We start from the raw sequence: 23,893 nt of genomic DNA, 5'->3' as shown, positions 1-23,893 counted from the left end.
AGGGTTTTATTATCAGTGGTGTCTGATGGAGGGTTTTATTATCAGTGGTGTCTGATGGAAGGTTTTATTATCAGTGGTGTCTCATGGAGGGTTTTATTATCAGTGGTGTCTGATGGAGGGTTTTATTATCAGTGGTGTCTGATGGAAGGTTTTATTATCAGTGGTGTCTGATGGAGGGTTTTATTATCAGTGGTGTCTCATGGAGGGTTTTATTATCAGTGGTGTCTGATGGAGGGTTTTATTATCAGTGGTGTCTGATGGAGTGTTTTATTATCAGTGGTGTCTGATGGAGGGTTTTATTATCAGTGGTGTCTGATGGAGGGTTTTATTATCAGTGGTGTCTCATGGAGGGTTTTATTATCAGTGGTGTCTGATGGAAGGTTTTATTATCAGTGGTGTCTGATGGAGGGTTTTATTATCAGTGGTGTCTGATGGAGGGTTTTATTATCAGTGGTGTCTGATGGAGGGTTTTATTATCAGTGGTGTCTGATGGAGGGTTTTATTATCAGTGGTGTCTCATGGAGGGTTTTATTATCAGTGGTGTCTGATGGAAGGTTTTATTATCAGTGGTGTCTGATGGAGGGTTTTATTATCAGTGGTGTCTGATGGAGGGTTTTATTATCAGTGGTGTCTCATGGAGGGTTTTATTATCAGTGGTGTCTGATGGAGGGTTTTATCAGTGGTGTCTCATGGAGGGTTTTATTATCAGTGGTGTCTGATGGAGGGTTTTATTATCAGTGGTGTCTCATGGAGGGTTTTATTATCAGTGGTGTCTGATGGAGGGTTTTATTATCAGTGGTGTCTCATGGAGGGTTTTATTATCAGTGGTGTCTCATGGAGGGTTTTATTATCAGTGGTGTCTCATGGAGGGTAGAGGGATGTTTTGTTGAGGACTGCTCTGTGTGTGTGTGTGTGTGTGACCCTGTCTGTTCGTCTGTTCCTCCCCGGTCACAGGTATGTCCCGTACCCCCCACCCAGCAGAACTCTCCCCCTACTACCCGCTCTCTCCTGGAGGCATGGCCCAGATCCCACACCCCCTTGGATGGCTGTGAGTAATACACACACACACACATACACACACGCACGCGCGCACACACACACACACACACACACACACACACACACACACACACACACACACACACACACACACACACACACACACACACACACACACACACACACACACACACACACATATATATACATCCATCACAAATGCACACAGTTACAAATAAATAAGTAACAAACACTGTACGGTAATTTATAGGGATGTAGTGATATATCATCTCATGACACGATACATCGCAATACTATAGTGTACGATACCGTGATGATGGTATTGTGTGATACTTTTCTTTTGAAAAAGAAAAACGATTAGACTTTTTTTAATTTAGAAAACGCTTCCATGGCAACCCGGGAAGCGACAGCGTTTCTGCTGGCTGTGGCCCGTTTGTCTGTCATGTCCGTTAGCAGAGGAGGATGTTAATCGCAGAACAGTAAGCCGTTTGAACGGTAACGTTGTGGTAGTAGGTGTAGTAACGTGACACTATGAGCGATGCTCTGTTGTAAATGTTATTGTATATTTTTATTAAGGCTGTCGAAGTTAACACGGTATTAACGCGTTATTTTTCTTAACTCGCGATTAATCTCACTCAGGTGTATTATTGATGCTCTAATTGATAGTATGTTTGTTTCTGAAGTGTGTGTGTGTGTGAGATATAGAGAGAGATGAGGAAGGGGCAAGAGAGAAAGAGAGCTGGGAGAGTGTGTGTGAGAGAGAGAGAGAGGGGGGGGGGGTGAGTCCTCAACCCTTGTGTGGGTGAATGTAACAAGTTCCTACGTTTTCTTTCCCCTATTATTTCATGCACACTTTATTCATTATTTTAAATTATTATTTTCTTTTTAAGTTATTTTGTGCATCACTCTGTTTTGAATTTGATGCAAATTTGCAATGCATGAGGGTCATCCTTTTGTGTTAAATGGCTGCATAAAGCAAGCATTTGTTGACTCATGTTGATAAGAGTATTAAAACTTGGAACTTGAAAAAGATCCATTTAAGGTAGATAAAAAAAAATAAAAAATGCGATTAATTTGCGATTAATCGCAAGTTAACTATGGACAATCATGCGATTAAATATTTTAATCGATTGACAGCACACATTTTTATTGAACTATTTTATCACACTTTGTCTATTCTATTTAAAAAAAAAATGTATTGCCTATTTTTAAACTGAATCAAACCGCACTTTTTTTACTCTGTATATTCTATTTTTATTACTGAATGAAACCTTAAACAGAGAGACCTATTTGGATGTTAGATCCTAATGTGAAAAACTGTGATTTACCTTACCTTGCTACCTCTATCTTTTTTATGCTTATATTTTTTACTGCTGTGAAGCACTTTGAACTGCAATTTCTGTATGAAAAGTGCTATACAAATAAAGTTTATTATTATTATAGTCTTTAACTTCACAAATAAAGTTTATTCTTATTCTTCTTCTTATTATTATTATTATTATTATTATTATTATTATTATTATTATTATTATTATTATTATTATTATTATTATTATTATAGTCTTTAACTTCACGTTAATGTAACCGCTAAAGTCCCGTTTGACGCATTGGTTAGCTAGTAGCTACAAGGCGCTCGCTAGCCGCTGAGCGCTCGCGAGTCGTACAGGAGACGTCATCTTGACCTCCGGACGACGGTCCAGACGGGGCTTTTATTGTGGTGAGCTCTAACATGGGAGACGTCGTGACATGATGAGGTTTCATCTTCATCACGGATCAGATGAGTGTGAAGGAGCGGTCTGTTCTCCGGCCCGGGCCGCCGCGGTCATGTGCAGGTGGTGTTACAGTGCTCAGGCTGAGGTGTTCGCTGCTGGACTGTGGTGTTGGTCAGCAGCAGATCAGAAGCTTGTGGTGTTGGTCAGTGCAGGAGATCAGAAGCTTGTTTATCGGATGTTCGATATTGGCTTTTTTACCGATATCCGATATTGTCCAACTTTTAATTTCCGATACCGATATCAACCGATACCGATATATATATAATTTCAGGTAATTAACATTACTTATATCTTGTTGTGGAATTAACACAACATTATGCATACTTTTCACAATAAATAAAATAAGAATTAGTTCTTACTTGCTTGCCTGGGTAAATAAAGGTTAAATAATAAATGTAAAAGAAATAATAATAATAAAATAGTTAAATTTTTCTTTTTAAAACAAATACAGATAATTTCCAATATTACATTTCAATGCCAATATCGGCCGTTAATATCGGACATCCCTAGTTGTGACGCAATAATATATCATTTGTCATGTGCCCGTGTGCGTGCCTCTCTACACTGGGGGGGAATGTAGGTCTACAGTGTGTATGGTTTGTGCGTGCCTCTCTACTAGGGGTGGGAATCGCCAGAGACCTCGCGATACGATACTATCGCGATACTTGAGCCGCGATACGATAGTATCGCGATACTCGATATATCTCGAATATTGCGATATTATTATAATTCTTTTTATCAAATTATTTTTTTTAACTGCAAAGTAAAACTGTCAACATGTTTTATCTAATAAAATAAAGTTCAGTCTGTTCATCTCACTTCAATAATTTTTATTGCAGAACATGGTATTTTCTCAAGCAGACAGATGTAAACACTGTAATCTGTGTTGCATGTACCTGACAAACTGAACTGTTTGTATTACAGTCATATTCAAACTTAACTGAATGCACCTGTGTGTGTGTGGACTACTGTACTATTACAGGTATTGAAATGAACAATGCAATTTTTTTTATGAATAATTAAATATCGATACTTGGCGTCCCTGTATCGATACAGTATCGCCACGCAAAGTATCGCGATACTACTACGTATCGATTTTTTCCCCCACCTCTACTCTCTACACTGTGGGGGAATGTAGGTCTACAGTGTGTGTATGGTTTGTGCGTGCTGTGGCTTCCAGGCTGGTGTGTGTGTGTTTAGCTGTGTAACGTTAAGTGTATTTTGTTTACACACACCGTAGTTATCCAGCCTTTTGGCTGGATGTGATTAGGTAAATAAAAAAAAAGGATTTATTAAACAAAAAAAACAAAAAAAGTATTATATATATCGTGATTCTAACCAAATCGTGAGCCGAGCGTATCATTACAGTGATTTATCCCCAGGATGGCCAGTAGAGAGAGACACACACACACACACACACACACACACACACACACACACACACACACACACACACACACACACACACACACACACACACCATACATCAGAAAGAAACACGGATACAAATAAACGCATACAAGTGCACACACACACACACACCATCATTTAGCCCCAGTTGTGGCCGTTAGACACACACAGACACAGACACACACACACACACACAGACACACACAGACCACAGGGAGTCATCCCCTCATTCAGTCACATCCCATTTGTAAGCCCTATTCTAACGGCTACTGTGGTCTCCCGTGCTCTTCCCCCCCCCCCCTCCTCTCTCTCTCCCTTCCTCCCTCTCTGTGCAGGCAGGGGCAGTCCATGTACCCCATCACCGCGGGGGGGTTCAGACCCTCCTATCCTGCTGCTCTCGCCATGAACGCGTCCATGTCTAGGTGAGTCTCCGCTCCATCCCAAAAGCCGTAACGTTTTCTCACCGCGCGGTCATTCCTCCGTTAGCTCGGTGTATTTGACGGTTGATTCATGCGTTTTTTTTTCTCTTTTTCTTCTCCTTGATTGACAGCCTGGTGTCCAGTCGCTTCTCTCCCCACTTGGTCCCTCCCCCGCAGTCCATCCCCCACCCTGCCATTGTCTCCACGGCGATCAAGCAGGAGCCACGAGACGGCCACCACCACCATGGGTAAAAAAAGAAAAAGAAAAGAAAAGAGACATGCTTCTCTCTCTCTCGCTCTGTTATGGCATTCATTGTGTTCCCATAGATTAGCACCGTTTCCTACCGGCATGGTGGGTTTTCATTAACGCCGTCAGATTTTACAGCCATCCTCCTGGCGTTTGATTATCAACACCTGTTGGTTGATTTATAGCTGTTGTTTGCCTCCTGCAATGGTTGCGTGGGCCGTGTTAACGAAATATCTATAAATGGGCTTTAATGTAAATTCAAAATCCACGCGGTAACAACGGGTATGTTAACAGCAAGGTAAACATGGGTGTGTAGAGATCTTGTCTCTCTCTCTCTCTCTCTCTCTCTCTCTCTCTGGTTTTGTCGTTCCATCTCTTTTGTTCACCGCCTCCCTCCGCGGGTGCACTGGTAACGTGGTTCCCCTCGCTCCCGCAGGAAGGGTGCGTCGGCACAGAAGGAGAAGGAGGAGGAGAAGAAGCCTCACATAAAGAAGCCCCTGAACGCCTTCATGTTGTACATGAAGGAGCAGCGGGCCAAGGTGGTGTCGGAGTGCACGCTGAAGGAGAGCGCGGCCATCAACCAGATCCTGGGACGCAGGGTGAGTGTGTTTTGTTGTGCGTCTACCTTTGCGTCTACCTGTGTGTCTTCTTGTGTGTCTTCTTGTATGTCTTCCTGTGTGTGTGTGTGTTGTCTTCCTGCGTCTCTTCCTGTGTGTGTCCTCTGTGTCTTCCTGTGTGTGTGTGTGTCTTCCTGTGTCTCCCTGTGTGTCTTCCTGTGTGTGTGTGTCTTCCTGTGTGTCTTCCTGTGTGTGTGTGTGTGTCTTCCTGTGTCTCCCTGTGTGTCTTCCTGTGTGTGTGTGTCTTCCTGTGTGTGTGTGTGTGTGTGTGTGTGTGTGTGTGTGTTGTCTTCCTGCGTCTCTTCCTGTGTGTGTCCTCTGTCTTCCTGTGTGTCTTCCTGTGTGTGTGTGTCTTCCTGTGTGTGTGTGTGTGTGTGTCTTCCTGTGTGTCTCCTTGTGTGTCTCCCTGTGTGTCTTCCTGTGTGTGTGTGTGTGTGTGTGTCTTCCTGTGTGTGTGTGTGTCTTCCTGTGTGTGTGTCTGTGTGTGTGTGTGTCTTCCTGTGTGTGTGTCTTCCTGTGTGTGTGTGTGTTGTCTTCCTGCGTCTCTTCCTGTGTGTGTCCTCTGTCTTCCTGTGTGTCTTCCTGTGTGTGTGTGTCTTCCTGTGTGTGTGTGTGTCTTCCTGTGTGTGTGTCTTCCTGTGTGTGTGTCTTCCTGTGTGTGTGTGTGTGTGTGTGTGTGTGTGTGTGTCTTCCTGTGTGTGTGTGTGTGTGTGTGTGTCTTCCTGTGTCTCTTCTTGACCGTAACTATGAAAACAGTGGGCACGTTTCAGTAGGGACCGGAAAACGTATTGAAGACAAAACTATATATTGAATTATATTGAATCTTAAAGGATAACTCCACTATTTTGGGAAATTAGCTTATTTAACATCTTCCCTGGAGTTAGACAAGAAGATGCATACCTTTTTTGTCTCTGTGCGTGCATTTTAGCTTTGGGAATAGATGCTCCGTTAGCATAGCTTAGCTTCATCACTGGAAGTGAGGCAGGACAGTAGCCTTACAGTGCCTTACAGTGTATTGCAAGGTCTGACATTGACCAAACTTGATATGCATGACCTTGGTGGGCTCTAGGTCAACTCCTGAAAAGGGGGTCAATGTCAGACCTTGCAATCAAAAGTTAGGGGTGCACTGAAATTATGGCAAGGGTTATTAGCCCCCTAACTTTTGATTGCAAAGTCTGACATTGACCCCCTTTTCAGGAGTTGACCTAGAGCCCACCAAGGTCATGCATATCAAGTTTGGTCAATGTCAGACCTTGCAATACACTGTAAGGCACTGTAAGGCTACTGTCCTGCCTCACTTCCAGTGATGAAGCTAAGCTATGCTAACGGAGCATCTATTCCCAAAGCTAAAATGCACGCACAGAGACAAAAAAGGTATGCATCTTCTTGTCTAACTCCAGGGAAGATGTTAAATAAGCTAATTTCCCAAAATAGTGGAGTTATCCTTTAAGTCAGATTAATGCTTAAAATCACAACATTAATCGTTTGCCTTTTTATTTTTCAGTGGTTTTGTGAAGATTTCCTTCTGAACTCTATTTCTAGTTCACCTCCCGTCCTGCAGGTGTCTCTAGTTCACCTCCCGTCCTGCAGGTGTCTCTAGTTCACCTCCCGTCCTGCAGGTGTCTCTAGTTCACCTCCTGTCCTGCAGGTGTCTCTAGTTCACCTCCCGTCCTGCAGGTGTCTCTAGTTCACCTCCCGTCCTGCAGGTGTCTCTAGTTTACCTCCCGTCCTGCAGGTGTCTCAAGTTCACCTTCCGTCCTGCAGGTGTCTCTAGTTCACCTCCCGTCCTGCAGGTGTCTCTAGTTCACCTCCCGTCCTGCAGGTGTCTCTAGTTCACCTCCTGTCCTGCAGGTGTCTCTAGTTCACCTCCTGTCCTGCAGGTGTCTCTAGTTCACCTCCCGTCCTGCAGGTGTCTCTAGTTCACCTCCTGTCCTGCAGGTGTCTCTAGTTCACCTCCCGTCCTGCAGGTGTCTCTAGTTCACCTCCCGTCCTGCAGGTGTCTCAAGTTCACCTCCCGTCCTGCAGGTGTCTCTAGTTCACCTCCCGTCCTGCAGGTGTCTCTAGTTCACCTCCCGTCCTGCAGGTGTCTCTAGTTCACCTCCCGTCCTGCAGGTGTCTCTAGTTTGCCCTGCGCCTAGTTTCTGCTGAACTACTATGGAAACTCGGTTGACCGAATTACTTATTTTTGAGAACAATGGCAGGCGCCTTCAAGCCTAATTGAATCGACATTGAATCTAAATCAAATTGAGGATGACTCTTCCAATAGGCGACAACCCCCCCCCCCCCCCCCCAATTGGGGGATACGCTGATTTGGGGGGGTCAGGCTTAGGTCAAGTTTACAAGTTTAGGTAGGTTTAAAGTTGCGGTCTAGGGAATGAATGTCAAGTCAAAGCAATGTCTCCCAAGTTTGGACTGGGTGTCTTTGTGTGGCTGTAATCCAATCCCAGCCATACCCAATCAGTGGCTAAACTGTATATAGGGCTTCATATTGTAATGTCAATGTAATTAACTCTGTACGTTTGCATGTAATCTGTAAATCTGTTCACTCTGTGTGCGTCCCGTCTGTCTCCGTCTTGTGTGAGTGACCGAACGCCTGCAATTGCGTCAGTGTTTGTTTCTTCGCTAACCATGGGTCTGTGTTTGTGTGTGTGTATCCACAGTGGCACTCTCTGACCCGGGAGGAGCAGGCCAAGTACTACGACCTGGCTCGCAAAGAGAGACAGCTCCACTCCCAGCTTTACCCCGGCTGGTCAGCCAGAGACAACTACGTGAGTACTTAGCCACACATCTTATAGACGCCACCGGGGGGCCTTCTGCGCGGCTGCTCCTCGCCTGTGGAAGGCCCTCCCTGACTACCTGAGAGCACCACAGACCACTGACTTAGTTTTAAGATTAGGTTCCAAATGTAAAGTGCACTACGAATTAAATTTATTATTATTAGGGTGGCCGCGGGTCCTTAAAAAGTCACATTTACTAATTAAAGGCCTTAAAAAGCATTAAATAGTCTTAAATTACTATTCATAAAGGTCCACAATTGTTAACTTTTTGGGCAATTTTACACAATTCCTGTGAGTCTATGGAACACATCTGTAAGGTTTTTTTTCCAATAGAATTCATCGATACTTTCTTTCGGTCCCGAAGACTTGGTACAGGCTAGCTCCCTTCTTTAGCAACAGCCAGGAAATCACTGCAGCATTATAAAGTTTGTGATTCTTTGCAATAATCCAAAAACGAACTCTGCCCATTGCTTGTGGAGCACGATATCATTAGGAAACGAGTGCAAGGACGTATTCGCTGCTTGGCTTAATTTCAACGTTATGCTATCTTACTCGAATCACAGTTGATTGTGGGCGGTGGCTACAACAACAGTAGTGGCTGAGGTATGCAGATCAGCGCCTCTTCACGTCACAGAGTGAGTCAATTCAGAATGGCTTGTTTCAGTGGGGGGCATTCTTGTCTCAGCTGAACTGCAGAAACGGGATGTGGTACAGATTTGTCAGTGTTGGTACAACTCCACATTGCTTGAAAACAATGCAAAACACTGGAAAAGGCCATTTTTACTATAGGGGACCTTTTAAACATTTATATATCGAATGCAGTAAGCAGGATTCAAAATGAACACCAAGTGCCTGTAAAATGTATCATTGGCAAAGTCGACGAGGGTTTGAATCCTCTGTTAGATAAGATAAGATAAGATATTCCTTTATTGATCCCCTTGGGGAAATTCAGGCATCATAGCAGCATGGGGGAAGGGGGGGGGGGGGGGTGGTACAGGTAGTAAAAACAACACAGGCAGTGTAAACAATTAGGTCAATTTGGTCAATATAATTTACTATCTAACTAGCTGAAAAAAAATATTCACATTATTCACAGTGTCACATAACTAAGGTGCAGTATGCATAAGGTAGTGTTATAATTTACTATCTACTGAGTATACATTATATCGCGCTACAGTCAAACTTGGGCCCTTAGTGACCACCGTCCTCTCTCACACGATGGGCCGCTGCCTGGAGCATCTGGATGGTGTGGCGCTAGTTAGCTGCAAACACTCTCCCTGTGGTTTCATTTAGCCATTTACCCCCCCCCCCCCCCCCCCCCCCCGTAATCTCCAGTATTTCATGATAGTTAACGTTAAGTGTCATTGCAGGCCTCACTTGGAACTGGGGATTTGCATCGCAGAGTCCCTATTCAGAATATACATGCAAGGAATGATATTGACCGAATCACGTGTCGGAAATATCGCCGGATAAATAATTGTCTTAACCATAAGACACGCTCTAAAAAGTGTGGCAATCGTCAGTCCAAATGTACAAGAGGAAGTTGACTAGATTCATTATGACAACGGACTGCCTGTAGGCTAAATGAAACTGTTCACATTTTGCATCTTGGGTGGGGTGGATGTACCTGTTTGTTTATAAGCCGTCGTGTGTAAACTATGAAACGGAGAACCACTATAATAATACAGCTGCCTTCTAAATAACATGTAACATAGAAATCGGCGTTCTGTCCTTATGGCCTAAACACGGTCCAGCTCAACAAGCCCACAGTAGTCTTACAAGTGATGTTAGCCCCAATACGTTATTATGAAAAGTAGGCCTACAGGAGCCCTTGGTAGGTGAGCCAAAAGGTTCATTTCAGACCCTGGCTCTCTAGTCTATTGTAGTGATTCATATCATTAAGGACAAATAATATTTTTCACATTTAAATAAATCATACGATAATTGCCTAAGTAATTTTTCAAGATTTTTTGGAAAAGAAGAAAAAACATTTTCCAGCAAATGTGTAAGAGTTTTTAATTTATATTTTGAAAATAAGTTCGACGAGGTGTATTAAGTTTGCAAAAATACAAAAACACAACAACCATTGCGTAACAAAATAAGGTGACTTTTAAACAAAATATGTTGTGAATTAGGCATTTTTTCCTCATACATACCGTACATACGTGTCATACACTAGGCACTAGGCAGTTGTTTTACTTGCCTAAGTCATTTGATCGCCGTCTGTGTATGTAACGTTAAAATGCACAAGTCACACGAGTGAGTTAGGCAGATGGGGATTTTTGAACGTAACAAGCGTTCTGATTGGCTGAGGACATAGGCACTAAGCCAGGGCGATCGATACAGCAGTGTGACGAGAGGACAGTTAGGCAGAAATCTCAATTTGGCAAAAAAGATTACTTAGGCAATTATCATATGAGGCTAACGTTATTTATGTTCTTTAACTCAACCGGTTACTGTCCAGAAGTTTTACCCAGAAGAGAAAGCCTGTTACATTTGGTGCTTATTTTTTTATTGCATAATCAACCTTACATTGAATTAAACCGTGGCATCAAAAGGTCTTTAAAAAGTCTTCCATGTGACTTGCTGAGACACGCAGACACCCTGCTGGAGCAGAGACTGTGTGAGACAGATACACACATGTGACGCGGCACAGGGTACGTGTGGAGCGACTACACCTATACGGCACAGGGACATGTTTTAACAGCAACGCGCCACGTTTACATTTACATGTAGTCATTTAGGTGCCGCTTTTATCCAAAGCAACTTACAAGTTCTGTACGACAAGTCATCAGGAAGGTCACGACTCTATCAGCTGAGTAACAATGTTCATCAAAGTGTTGCGTGTTACAGTGTAGGTTAGTTTATTAGGACGTCGGTGCTGATGAACAAGACCAGGCAAGCCCGGTTAAGCCGGAGAAGGAACCCATGCCGGTGCAGAGACTCACGCCAACCATTCGCATTGAACGTTTTGTTCATCTAGGCCTGCCGCGATAAGTAATAAATCGATTAATTGCTGCGATAATTAAAATGAATGCAATGATTTTGACGGGCGCGATTAATTGCTATTTGCGCGTTTGTTTTAATGAGGCGGAACCAGTGCCCCTTCAGTCACTGTCCGTGTTGGGAGGCGGGCCGCTGACGTTACTAGAGTACAGCACGGGAGTTCCGTGGGGCAACGCCACATAGACATTTCTCAATAGTGTTGCTCCTTTTAACCAAGTAGCATTATTTGTAGTGTAACGTTAGCTATTTTTAGACCCAAGTAGTTACTCGCTACTGCCCGGAGAAACTGGACTGCTAAATAAAGATGAACGATAGAGCTTTGATTCTCATTCCATGCTAACAACATTAGCTAAATATCTAACAAACGAAATACAACGTATAGCATAGCTACAAGTACAACACAGAATAACGTTAATACAATTACATGCATCATTGTTTACAATGAACGGGTGGGGCTAGTCAAAGGACTGGACACGGGGACAAGTTAAACATGAATTAATTTATTATAACACTCCGGTAGTTTCGAGTCGTGCTGCAGTGCTTACGCACCACAGCTATTCTATTACTGCTTTGACGCTTCCTCCTCATCGTTGATTGCCTGTAGTAGCTGCATCTAACGTTAGTAGCTAACGTTAAAACTAACCGAAAGGTAGTTGTTCACCAACAATTTGTTTTATCATTAGCTCAAAAACAGAACCGGACGAGGCATGTTGTTGGCTCATAGTTTCTGCTTAGGATAATAACAACAATACTTCCGGTCCGGTCGGTGGGCTTCAAAATAAAAGTCAAACACCGGAAAAGACGGAGCGGTGGGCTTCAAAATAAAAGTTTTGGGAAATAAATTTATCAAAAAAAATTCTCTAACCCGTCGCAATAATATCGCTTATCGCGATATTTTCGGGGGCAATTAATCGCCCAGCAAAATGTGTTATCGTGGCAGGCCTATGTTCATCCATGATGAAATTGTTCTTAATCAAGATTTTTTTTAATTTTTTTTTATTCTAAAGTGTAACTAATTGTCGGAAATTGGTTTTAAGCCATACATATTGGACCCCCTCCCCCCAAATAACAGCATTTAAAAGTGAATTGTATTAATTTAAATGCCCTTTTAAAATAAAAAGAGTGCTTGGAAAAGTACTTGAAAGTCCTTGAATTTCGTTTTACAATGTCTGGGAACCCTGTTAACACTTTGATTGCCTAAGGTTAAATTCATGATATACCATCCGTTGCCAGCTCTATTTGTCTATGGAGAAGTTCCCCTTCTTTGCAGGGCTATAACTTTTTAAATTCTATTGCTAGATTGCCATTATTAGGGCCCATTCAAAGTCCTATATGTATTGTTCAGGGTGTATGAACGTTAAACTTTTTCATTCACATATTCATACTAAAATATGATCTAGTATAAGTATGTTTTCATCTCTTTCTGCAGCTTTCTCCAGAACGTGATTTATAGCCCCAAATGCATTATATTGATGATCAAATACAGTTTGGTAGCGATCGGTGCCAGATGAAAAATTTCAAATGGACGTGCTTCTAGAAGTTTCTACGTATCATCTGATGATGACCGGATGGGCGGGGGATTGTTTATAATTCCGTGGGCAACGTTATACCATTCATCTAATGTGGGTCAAATGTTCATCATAGCAGTTAGTGTCGAAACACGGTAATACTACACGCTAAAATTCACCCCAGTCTCCGCGGGCCGTTGGGCGATCAGCGTGGGGTAGACAGTTTTCCATTATGGGATGTCGAAATACCCGGTCCATTTCCAGGTTGTATAATAGTATATACGTCCAAATCATGTTGTTTATCGAGTTATTGGCAACGGATCGCTATGTATTGTGTTGAGCTCGAGTCCCGGGACCTATAGCGAGTGCCCGGAAGTAATATGGCGTTTGGCGCTTCTGCCGATCGGCCACCAGATGGCGCTCTTGAACCGCTAGAGGATTGAGAGGAGCTCAGAACTGTGTGTGAAGGCTGCAGAGGGGAAATATGATTCCGATCACAGATTTTTGAAATATTGATATTAAAGACGAGTTAGGGCGTCCTCGGCAACTTTAGCATGGCTAGGAAAGACACCTAAACACGTTTTCGGCACTTAAAGTGTTAATTGCAATTTAACACAGATAAAAATACTCTGCAACATCTGCAGGGCCTGTGGGGATGAAGAGACTCGATGCTCGGGGGAAGTATAGGACAAGGTAGCCATTGGAAGGTCACTCGTCGTTAGGGATGGGTACCGAATTCGGTACTTTTGAGGTACCGAACCGAAACACGTCGGTACTACCGAGTATCGAATCAAGTGAGAAACCTTTTTTTTTTTTTTTTTTTTTAAACTTTTTTTCTTTTCATGTCAACGTTCACACGTACAATATATGCTTACCTAGGATTTGACTTGATTCAACAACAAAGCAGTCGGAGCAATGACAAGCCGAAAACTGTCGAAATTGTAGTTATTTGAAGTTTGGATTCTTTTTTTTACGACTGAGGTAGGTAAATAAAATTTCTTGAGACTAAAGTACCGAAAAAAGGTACCGTTGGGTACCGGTATCGATTCACAGGTACCGGTATCGGTTCAAATGTGAAAGGTACCCATCCCTACTCGTCATTCTCCGTCCCGTCGGAAGACACACTGTCTAGGGATGGGTACCGAATCCGGTACTTTTAAGGGTATCGACCGAATCACGTCGGTACCACCGAGTACCGATTCACGTGAGATCCACATTTCGGTACTGTAAAAAAAAAAAAAAAAATCAGATGACCGCAAAACGACACAATACATGCTTACCTAGGATTTGACTCGATTCAACAACAAAGCAGTCAGGGCAATGGCATGCCAAAAACGGTTGCAAGTGTGGTTACACTTTACAAAGCTAGATGCAGACAATGCTCGCTGCAATATTATATATTATATATATTATTAACACTTTAATCGCCGGAAACGCCGAAACTAGTCATTGCCCGCCATGCTCATTCTGCCGAAGACGCCGTAACACGTCTTTGATATCAATATTTCAAAAATCTGTGATCGAAATCATATTTCTCCTCCGGGGACCTGAGATATACTGCTGAGCTCCACTCAACTCTCTAACGGTTCAAGAGCGCCATCTGGTGGCCGCTCGGCAGATCGCCCAACAGGATGTCATGTGGATGAAGTGGTGCTCACCCATATTTCGTCCGGGCACTCGCTATCATTAGCAGGACTCCATCTTGACACAGTGAACACCGATCGGTGCAAATAACTCGACAAACAACATGATTTAGACGTATATACTATTATACAACCTGGAGATGGATCGGGTATTTCGACATCCCATAATAGAAAAAATTCTATTCCATGCTCATCCCCCAACGGCGCGAGGAAGATACTGTGAGTTTCAGCGTTATTTTCTAATGTCTGCTATACTAACTGCTCTGATGATCATATGACCCACACTAGATGAATGATATAACGTTGCCCACGGAATTATAAACGACCCCCCGCCCATCCGGTCAACATCAGATCATACGTAGTAACTTCTAGAAGTACCTCCAGTTGAAATTTTTTATCTGGCACCGATCGCTACCAAACTGTATTTGATCATCAATATAATGCATTTGGAGCTATAAATCAAGTTCTGGAGAAAGCTGCAGAAAACGATAAAAACATACTTATACTTTAGACCGTATTTTAGTATGAATATGTGAATGAAAAAGTATAACGTTGCTACACCCTGAACAATAGATATAGGACATTGAATGGGCCATAATAATGTCAATTTAGCAATACAATTTAAAAAGTTATAGCCCTGCAAAGAAGGGGAATTTCTCCATAGACAAATAGAGCTGGCTAGGGATGGTAAATTATGAATTTAACCATGGCGATCAAAATGTTAACAAATTGTTCTAAATAAATAATAATGACAATAAATTATTTGAAGTAAAACATTTTTTAATTTAAAATAAAAAAAAACTGAGGTAGATAAAAAAAATTCTTTCTAAAGTAAAAAAGGTACCGTTGGGTACCGGTATCGATTGGCTGTTTGTGTTGCACAGGGTAAAAGGAAGAAGATGCATTTTTTTTTTTTTTTTTTTATTATCTTTTTCCTCCGATTTTCTCCCATCCCAATGTTAGTCGTTATGCCAATTCCCAATCCCCTTCCTGGTCGCTGCGCACTTACCCCCCACAGTCGGTCTGGGAGAGTGGAGGCTATCACGTGCTTCCTCCGACACACGTCCAGCCAATCAACCGCTTCTTTTCACCTGGCAGCGCGGATTCTCATTGAGAGGGCGTAGCGTGTGGAAGGATCACACTATCCCACTCAAGTCCTATCCGCGCTTAGCAGGCGCCCCGACCGAACTGTAGGAGTCGCTGTTTACAACGACCCGGACCCACCCCGCCAGTTTCTCCCACCCTCTAATACTGCCAATTGTATTAGTGTGAACGGCCAGCCAAGCTGGTGACAACCCCGGAGCTGTGAGCTGGATTCGAACAGGCGAATCTAGCCGCTCCGGGGTTTGGTGACGAACGCAATCTCCATTACGCCACCTGACCGCCCCAAGAAGATGCATTTCTGAACATTGTTTTTTCTATTGGTCGATGTCAAGACGCAGCGGCTAATGTGATTGGTTGTTTGTGTTGTGCAGGGTAAGAGGAAGAAGAGGAAGCGGGATAATGTCAAGACTGAATCTATACCAGAAGGTAAGACTGACCTTCTGTTCTTCACATTCATTCATGAGTTGAGAAGGTCAAACCCATTGAGACCAAGTACTTTAGTGTAAATAGTTCACATGTCTTTGAGAATAAAAAATTATTTGAAACATTCAACTATTATGTTGTGTGTGTACAGGTGCAGCTCAATAAATTAGAATATCGTGGAAAAGTCGATCTATCAAACTTTCTGAGATACTGAATTTTGGGCTTTCATGAGCTGTAAGCCATAATCGTTAAAACTAAAAAGGCTTGACATATTTCACTTTGTGTGTAATGAATCTATAATCTATGAGAGTTTCGCTTTTTGAATTGAATTACTGAAATAAAATAACTTTCATGATATTCTAATTTATTGAGCTGTATATATATATATATATATATATATATATATATATATGCACCCCCACCCCCCCAAGAAATGTTCAAATAGTTCTAGTTCCTTCCTCAGTCAAATATTTGAAAACGAGTCTGGGACTTTGGCGGAATCAGTCTGGAGACGTGTGCTTACTTTCCACATGACCAGCCACTCCATGAATGTCCTTTCAGAATAGATTGGTCCACAGTGGATATTTGAACTTTGAAAAAAGATAATTACTTTTCCATTTTTTAAATGTACTAAACGTACACCCACAATGTACAAATCCATCTTCCACCGTGCCTGAGATGAGACACTCTATAGTCACAGCGGTGTGTTGCCATGGAAACTGTAAGGAAGGAAGCAACGGAAGGGCTCTTAAGTTACCTTGTTAGGAGGTATAGATAGATTCTTTATTTTTTTCACTTATGGACATTTTGTCTTTGTCTTCACCACGGTTGCAATCAACAAGACAGCACAGTACAAACACCCCACAGGCACAGAAGACATTGTCCCAAAACAGTTCTGTACATAGACAAAAGAAAAACAACAACACAAACACAGATGGAGCTTCAGGTACCCAAGCAGTACCATGGTTAAGATTATAGAATAGAATAGAAATACTTGGAGGTAGAGATAAGAGGAACAGAACATAAATTAGGACTGTTCGCAGATGATGTGATAGTATATATGAGACAACCAGACGCAAGCTTCCTGACACTGATGGATTTACTGACAGAATATGGACATTACTCAGGGTATAGACTTAACGTAACGAAGACACAGACCTTAACATTGAACTACACCCCAACGACAGAGATCAAAGAAAAATACAAGATTAAATGGGATATGGACAGGATCAGATACCTAGGAGTGAATATTACAAGAATATTACACAGATTAATCAGAAAATCAAAAGAGACCTAGAAAGATGGACAGTAATGCCTCTAGACTAGCTCAAGGATCGAAATCATAAAGATGAATATATTACCAAGGTTACTATACCTATTTCAGCCTCTACCTATATTAATACCACAAAGCCAGTTCAGGGAATGGAATAAACATCAAGATTCATATGGGGGGGGGGGGGGGGCAAGGATCAGATATGCGACTCTACAATTACCAAAGGAGAAAGGAGGAATGGCAATACCCAGCTTAGAAGATTACTACTATGCAGCACAGCTGATAATAGTAACATGTTGGTGCAATGAGAATTATGAAGCCAAATGGAAAGACATAGAAACAAGAAATGAGGGACTCAAAGTGCAGGCACTAATAGGAGACGGGGAGCTATACAGAAGAAAGGAACAACTAATAGACCCAATTACCAAATTCACTATTAATATATGGAACAAGATAGTAAAGAAATACAAGCTAGAAAAAGAATCCAAGATACTGAGATGGATAACGCATGACAACAAATTGAAACCAGGGATAGAAGATCATGGGTTCAAAAGATGGGAGAGGCATAACAGCAATATGTACAATGATAGGAGGGGAGATCCAGACTCTACAAAAATGGAAAGAAAGATTCGGACTAGAGAATAGAGACCACTTTAGATATTTACAGATTAGAGACTACTACAACAAGGAAATAAAACTAGACAAAGACAAAGATCAGAATGGGATAATTAGGATAATGGTAAAAGCATACAAAGAAGGAAGGGGGGGGGATATCAGCACTATCAGGCAATAATGGACAGCAAGGACATCACAACCATATATATAAAGGAAAAGTGGGAGAAGGAATTAGAAACGGAGATAACAGAAGAAGAATGGTATAACATATGTAAGATACAACACACAACCACAGGGTCAAGGATATGGAGGGAGTTTGGGTGGAAAAACATAATTAGATTCTTTAACACCAGAAATACAGGGCAACTATACACCAACACAGAAATCATGCTGGAGAAAATGTGGACAGGAAATGGCAAACCACACACACATATTCTGGGGATGTCAGACAATAAAGAACTATTGGGAAGAGATAGGAGAGATAATAAATGAAATAGTAGGATATGAAATACCCCAGACAGGCCAAGTATTGTATTTAGGGAACTTAACACAGGAAGGAATTCAGGGGGAAGACAAATACTTGATTAAGATATTATTAGTAGCAGCCAAGAAAGCATTGACGAAAATGTGGTATAGAGTAGAAGCACCGACGAAAGAACAATGGACAGATAGTGGGGGGGATACAGGAAATGGAGAGAATCACACATAGGCGGAGGCTACAAGACTAGAAGTTTGAGTCAAAATGGGAGAAGTGGGAAGAGTATAGGAAGAAAAGAAACGACATCACAGGAGAGTGAAAAGGAGACAAGAAGAGAAATAGAAATCGAAATGAAAATGAACTATGAAGGTACCAAAGAACCCATGTCACTTTATTCTTTTATATCTTTTTTTTTCTTTTTCCCTTTAGTTATTCATTTAGGTCAACTCTTCATTTGATTTTGATATTATTTGCTACTATCAGCTTTTAGTTGTTATCTGTCGAATTGTATTGTACTGTCTCTTATAATTTTGACCGCCAATTGTAATGTTGTACGTGGATGTTTGTTTGTAAATCAAGAAACTGCTAATAAAAATGTAAGTACAAACAAAAATAAAGAATAGAAATACTTTATTCATCCCGAGGGAAATTTGCCACTACAAATCGCTCACGGTAAACATTTAGGTAGACGAAACAAGTCGCGAATAAGAATAAAAATAAGCCTGAGAATAAAATACGGTGCGATATACATTTCCTATGTTATGTATATGCATTCTATTATAAAATATATGGTATAATATACAGAAATCTGTATATATGTGTACAGTAAGTGTAATATTAAACAATGTTGTCCAGGAAGATGGTAACTGTCACCCACAGTGATGCAGTGAGGCGCAGTGATGCGTTGTAAAGTCCGACGGCTGTCGGGATGAAGGACTTCCTGTGCCGTTCATTCTTATAATCTTAAGAATTCATCAGAGCAACGGCACGTGGGACGAAGGACTTGTTAAACATGTTTTGTCGGGGGCTAGTAGGGCTAGGTAGGGGTCAGCCCTAGGGGCTAGACAGGAAGCGTGTCAACCATGTACTCATCCCTCTCCCTCTCCCCGTCCCGTCTTGTCTTCCAGTCCCCGAACACTTCTCCCCGCAGCCCAAGAAGCCCTGCGTGCCGTCGCGCTCCCAGGAGAGGCCCCACAGCACACACACCCACCTGTCGCACACGCACCTGTCCCAGGCCAGCCCCGCCTCCTCCCTGGACTCTCCGGCCACACCCACCACGGCCCTGGCCTCGCCCGCCGCCCCGGCGCCCACGCACACGGAGCACACGCACGCCCACGGGGGGGGGCACCACGAGCACCACGAGCACCAGCCGCACGACGAGCAGGTGCAGCCGCTGTCCCTCACCACCAGGCCCCACCGGCCCGACCGGGACCCCCACCCCCACCAGCACCACCAGCACCACCACCACCAGCCACACTCCCAGCCGCCGCCGCTGCAGCCCCACTCGCTCCACTCGCTCCACGCCCACTCCCTCGTCCGCAAGACCTCAGGGCCCCCCTCCTCCTCCTCCCCCTCCTCCTCCGTCTCCCCCTCCTCTTCCTCCTCCTCCCCTTCCTCCTCCCACCCGCCCTACTCACCCCACATGATGGGCCTGTCCAGCAGCAAGACTCCGCCCCTCCTCTCCCGCCCGTTCCCGTACCCGCCCGGGTTGGCCCCGCCTCCCGCCGCCATCCACCACCACCACCACCAATCGGTGCCGAGCTCCCACCGTGCCTTAGCCCAGTCCCAGCCCCTGTCGCTAGTCACTAGGACCAATCACTGAAGCCCGCGGAGGGGGGGCCGAGGTTTCCTACTGTACAGATGTTAGGATTAGAATCCTCTAGTCTTGTTAACCCCTGACCTGCCAGAGATGACACCATGCCCTTAAGATCTGTTGTTTTAAAGGTTAAAGGGTGGAGTTCCTACCTTGTTTTTCTTACCTCTATTTTAAAGGCTGTAAATAGGCTTTTTTTACAAACCTTTTTTATAGACAATAGACCCGCATTTTATATTAGTATCAAAAAGGAGAAAAAGAAAAAAAATATTGGTCAATATTTGACCACGTCTTTCTAACTTTTGTCTTCATGGAACAAAATGTATTTTTTTGTAAGCCTCTATTTTGCATAATGTTACCCTCTTCTCATTTCATTTTTTCCGAACGATCTACTTTGTGAACGGCGGTCGACCCGCCTCGAGCCCCGCCCTCTTCTTCTTGATCCGCCAATCTAGGAAGCAACGGTTTCCGGGGAAAGCGACAGTTATGATTGGAGGAATAAAGAAAAGGGGCGACGCTTGAGACGGGTCAATCGTATTAAAAGACTAGACCTGCTTTTTAATGGAAAACAAAAAAAAACAGTGGAGCGATGATTTGTTTAATATGCTTTTTTGTCATTTAGTAACGAGTGTAGATCTATTTCCACCTCTTCTTTTATAAAGCCCCTCCCCCCCACTGTGTTAATAAACATCCATTGATTTCTGACAAATGGGTCCTTGTCTGTTTTTGGAAGTCTCAAGGTTACTGTTTGTCGCAGACTCGCAGTACACGGTACATCACACGCCGGCAATCCTCCCCAGAAAGGCCTCTCGCTTGCCGGGTCGCCTCTCTGGACCTGGGTCGCTCTCCTCTCTGGACCTGGGTCGCCCTCCTCTCTGGACCTGGGTCGCTCTCTCCTCTGGACCTGGGTCGCACTCCTCTCCTCTGGACCTGGGTCGCCCTCCTCTCTGGACCTGGGTCGCCCTCCTCTCTGGACCTGGGTCGCTCTCCTCTCTGGACCTGGGTCGCTCTCCTCTCTGGACGCTCTCCTCTCTGGACCTGGGTCGCTCTCCTCTCTGGACCTGGGTCGCTCTCCTCTCTGGACCTGGGTCGCTCTCCTCTCTGGACCTGGGTCGCTCTCCTCTCTGGACCTGGGTCGCTCTCCTCTCTGGACCTGGGTCGCCCTCCTCTGGACCTGGGTTGGTCTCCTCTCTGGACCTGGGTCGCTCTCCTCTCTGGACCTGGGTCGCACTCCTCTGGACCTGGGTCGCTCTCCTCTCTGGACCTGGGTCGCTCTCCTCTCTGGACCTGGGTCACCCTCTCCTCTCTGGACCTGGGTCGCTCTCCTCTCCCCTCTGGACCTGGGTCACCCTCCTCTCCTCTCTGGACCTGGGTCGCTCTCCTCTCCTCTCTGGACCTGGGTCGCCCTCCTCTCCTCTCTGGACCTGGGTCACCCTCTCCTCTCTGGACCTGGGTCGCCCTCCTCTCCTCTCTGGACCTGGGTCACCCTCCTCTCTGGACCTGGGTCGCTCTCCTCTCCTCTCTGGACCTGGGTCGCCCTCCTCTCCTCTCTGGACCTGGGTCACCCTCTCCTCTCTGGACCTGGGTCGCCCTCCTCTCCTCTCTGGACCTGGGTCGCCCTCCTCTCCTCTCTGGACCTGGGTCGCCCTCCTCTCTGGACCTGGGTCGCTCTCCTCTCTGGACCTGGGTCACCCTCCTCTCCTCTCTGGACCTGGGTCACCCTCTCCTCTCTGGACCTGGGTCGCCCTCCTCTCCTCTCTGGACCTGGGTCGCCCTCCTCTCCTCTCTGGACCTGGGTCGCCCTCCTCTCCTCTCTGGACCTGGGTCACCCTCTCCTCTGGACCTGGGTCGCCCTCCTCTCTGGACCTGGGTCGCTCTCCTCTCTGGACCTGGGTCGCCCTCCTCTCTGGACCTGGGTCGCCCTCCTCTCCTCTCTGGACCTGGGTCGCCCTCCTCTCCTCTCTGGACCTGGGTCGCCCTCCTCTCCTCTCTGGACCTGGGTCACCCTCTCCTCTCTGGACCTGGGTCGCCCTCCTCTCCTCTCTGGACCTGGGTCGCTCTCCTCTCTGGACCTGGGTCACCCTCTCCTCTCTGGACCTGGGTCACCCTCTCCTCTCTGGACCTGGGTCACCCTCTCCTCTCTGGACCTGGGTCGCTCTCCTCTCTGGACCTGGGTCGCCCTCCTCTCCTCTCTGGGCCTGGGTCGCCCTCCTCTCCTCTCTGGACCTGGGTCGCTCTCCTCTCCTCTCTGGGCCTGGGTCACCCTCTCCTCTCTGGACCTGGGTCACCCTCTCCTCTCTGGACCTGGGTCGCCCTCCTCTCCTCTCTGGACCTGGGTCGCCCTCCTCTCCTCTCTGGACCTGGGTCGCCCTCCTCTCCTCTCTGGACCTGGGTCGCCCTCCTCTCTGGACCTGGGTCGCTCTCCTCTCCTCTCTGGACCTGGGTCGCTCTCCTCTCCCCTCTGGACCTGGGTCGCCCTCCTCTCCTCTCTGGACCTGGGTCGCTCTCCTCTCCTCTCTGGACCTGGGTCGCCCTCCTCTCCTCTCTGGACCTGGGTCGCCCTCCTCTCCTCTCTGGACCTGGGTCGCCCTCCTCTCCTCTCTGGACCTGGGTCGCCCTCCTCTCCTCTCTGGACCTGGGTCGCTCTCCTCTCCTCTCTGGACCTGGGTCGCCCTCCTCTCTGGACCTGGGTCGCCCTCCTCTCCTCTCTGGACCTGGGTCGCCCTCCTCTCTGGACCTGGGTCGCTCTCCTCTCCTCTCTGGACCTGGGTCACCCTCTCCTCTCTGGACCTGGGTCACCCTCTCCTCTCTGGACCTGGGTCGCCCTCCTCTCCTCTCTGGACCTGGGTCGCCCTCCTCTCCTCTCTGGACCTGGGTCGCCCTCCTCTCCTCTCTGGACCTGGGTCGCCCTCCTCTCTGGACCTGGGTCGCTCTCCTCTCCTCTCTGGACCTGGGTCGCTCTCCTCTCCCCTCTGGACCTGGGTCGCCCTCCTCTCCTCTCTGGACCTGGGTCGCTCTCCTCTCCTCTCTGGACCTGGGTCGCCCTCCTCTCCTCTCTGGACCTGGGTCGCCCTCCTCTCCTCTCTGGACCTGGGTCGCCCTCCTCTCCTCTCTGGACCTGGGTCGCCCTCCTCTCCTCTCTGGACCTGGGTCGCTCTCCTCTCCTCTCTGGACCTGGGTCGCCCTCCTCTCTGGACCTGGGTCGCCCTCCTCTCCTCTCTGGACCTGGGTCGCCCTCCTCTCTGGACCTGGGTCGCTCTCCTCTCCTCTCTGGACCTGGGTCGCTCTCCTCTCCCCTCTGGACCTGGGTCGCCCTCCTCTCCTCTCTGGACCTGGGTCGCTCTCCTCTCCTCTCTGGACCTGGGTCGCCCTCCTCTCCTCTCTGGACCTGGGTCGCCCTCCTCTCCTCTCTGGACCTGGGTCGCCCTCCTCTCCTCTCTGGACCTGGGTCGCCCTCCTCTCCTCTCTGGACCTGGGTCGCTCTCCTCTCCTCTCTGGACCTGGGTCGCCCTCCTCTCTGGACCTGGGTCGCCCTCCTCTCCTCTCTGGACCTGGGTCGCCCTCCTCTCCTCTCTGGACCTGGGTCGCTCTCCTCTCCTCTCTGGACCTGGGTCGCTCTCCTCTCCTCTCTGGACCTGGGTCACCCTCTCCTCTCTGGACCTGGGTCACCCTCTCCTCTCTGGACCTGGGTCGCTCTCCTCTCTGGACCTGGGTCGCCCTCCTCTCCTCTCTGGACCTGGGTCACCCTCTCCTCTCTGGACCTGGGTC

The 23,893-nt window shown here is 45.9% G+C and overlaps 1 protein-coding gene across 1 annotated transcript in view; it reads left to right on the top strand.

Annotated features, from left to right (window-relative positions):
* The window catches only part of tcf7l1a (transcription factor 7 like 1a), a 53,393-nt gene extending 32,570 nt beyond the window's left edge, over nucleotides 1–20,823 (top strand). Inside the window, exons 6-12 of the mRNA XM_084324255.1 lie at nucleotides 955–1,048; nucleotides 4,538–4,624; nucleotides 4,753–4,869; nucleotides 5,305–5,467; nucleotides 8,146–8,253; nucleotides 15,895–15,949; nucleotides 19,440–20,823. Of these exons, the coding sequence (XP_084180381.1) occupies nucleotides 955–1,048; nucleotides 4,538–4,624; nucleotides 4,753–4,869; nucleotides 5,305–5,467; nucleotides 8,146–8,253; nucleotides 15,895–15,949; nucleotides 19,440–20,134 (1,319 nt within the window). The 3' untranslated portion in view covers nucleotides 20,135–20,823. The remainder of the gene's footprint in view (nucleotides 1–954; nucleotides 1,049–4,537; nucleotides 4,625–4,752; nucleotides 4,870–5,304; nucleotides 5,468–8,145; nucleotides 8,254–15,894; nucleotides 15,950–19,439) is intronic.
* Nucleotides 20,824–23,893: the final 3,070 nt, after the last annotated feature.

The sequence above is a fragment of the Notolepis coatsorum genome, assembly GCF_963971535.1.
Source record: "Notolepis coatsorum genome assembly, chromosome: 11".
In the NCBI taxonomy this organism is placed as follows: domain Eukaryota; kingdom Metazoa; phylum Chordata; class Actinopteri; order Aulopiformes; family Paralepididae; genus Notolepis; species Notolepis coatsorum.
Note: the sequence above shows the minus strand (reverse complement) of the source record. Positions and strands in the feature narration are given on the sequence as shown.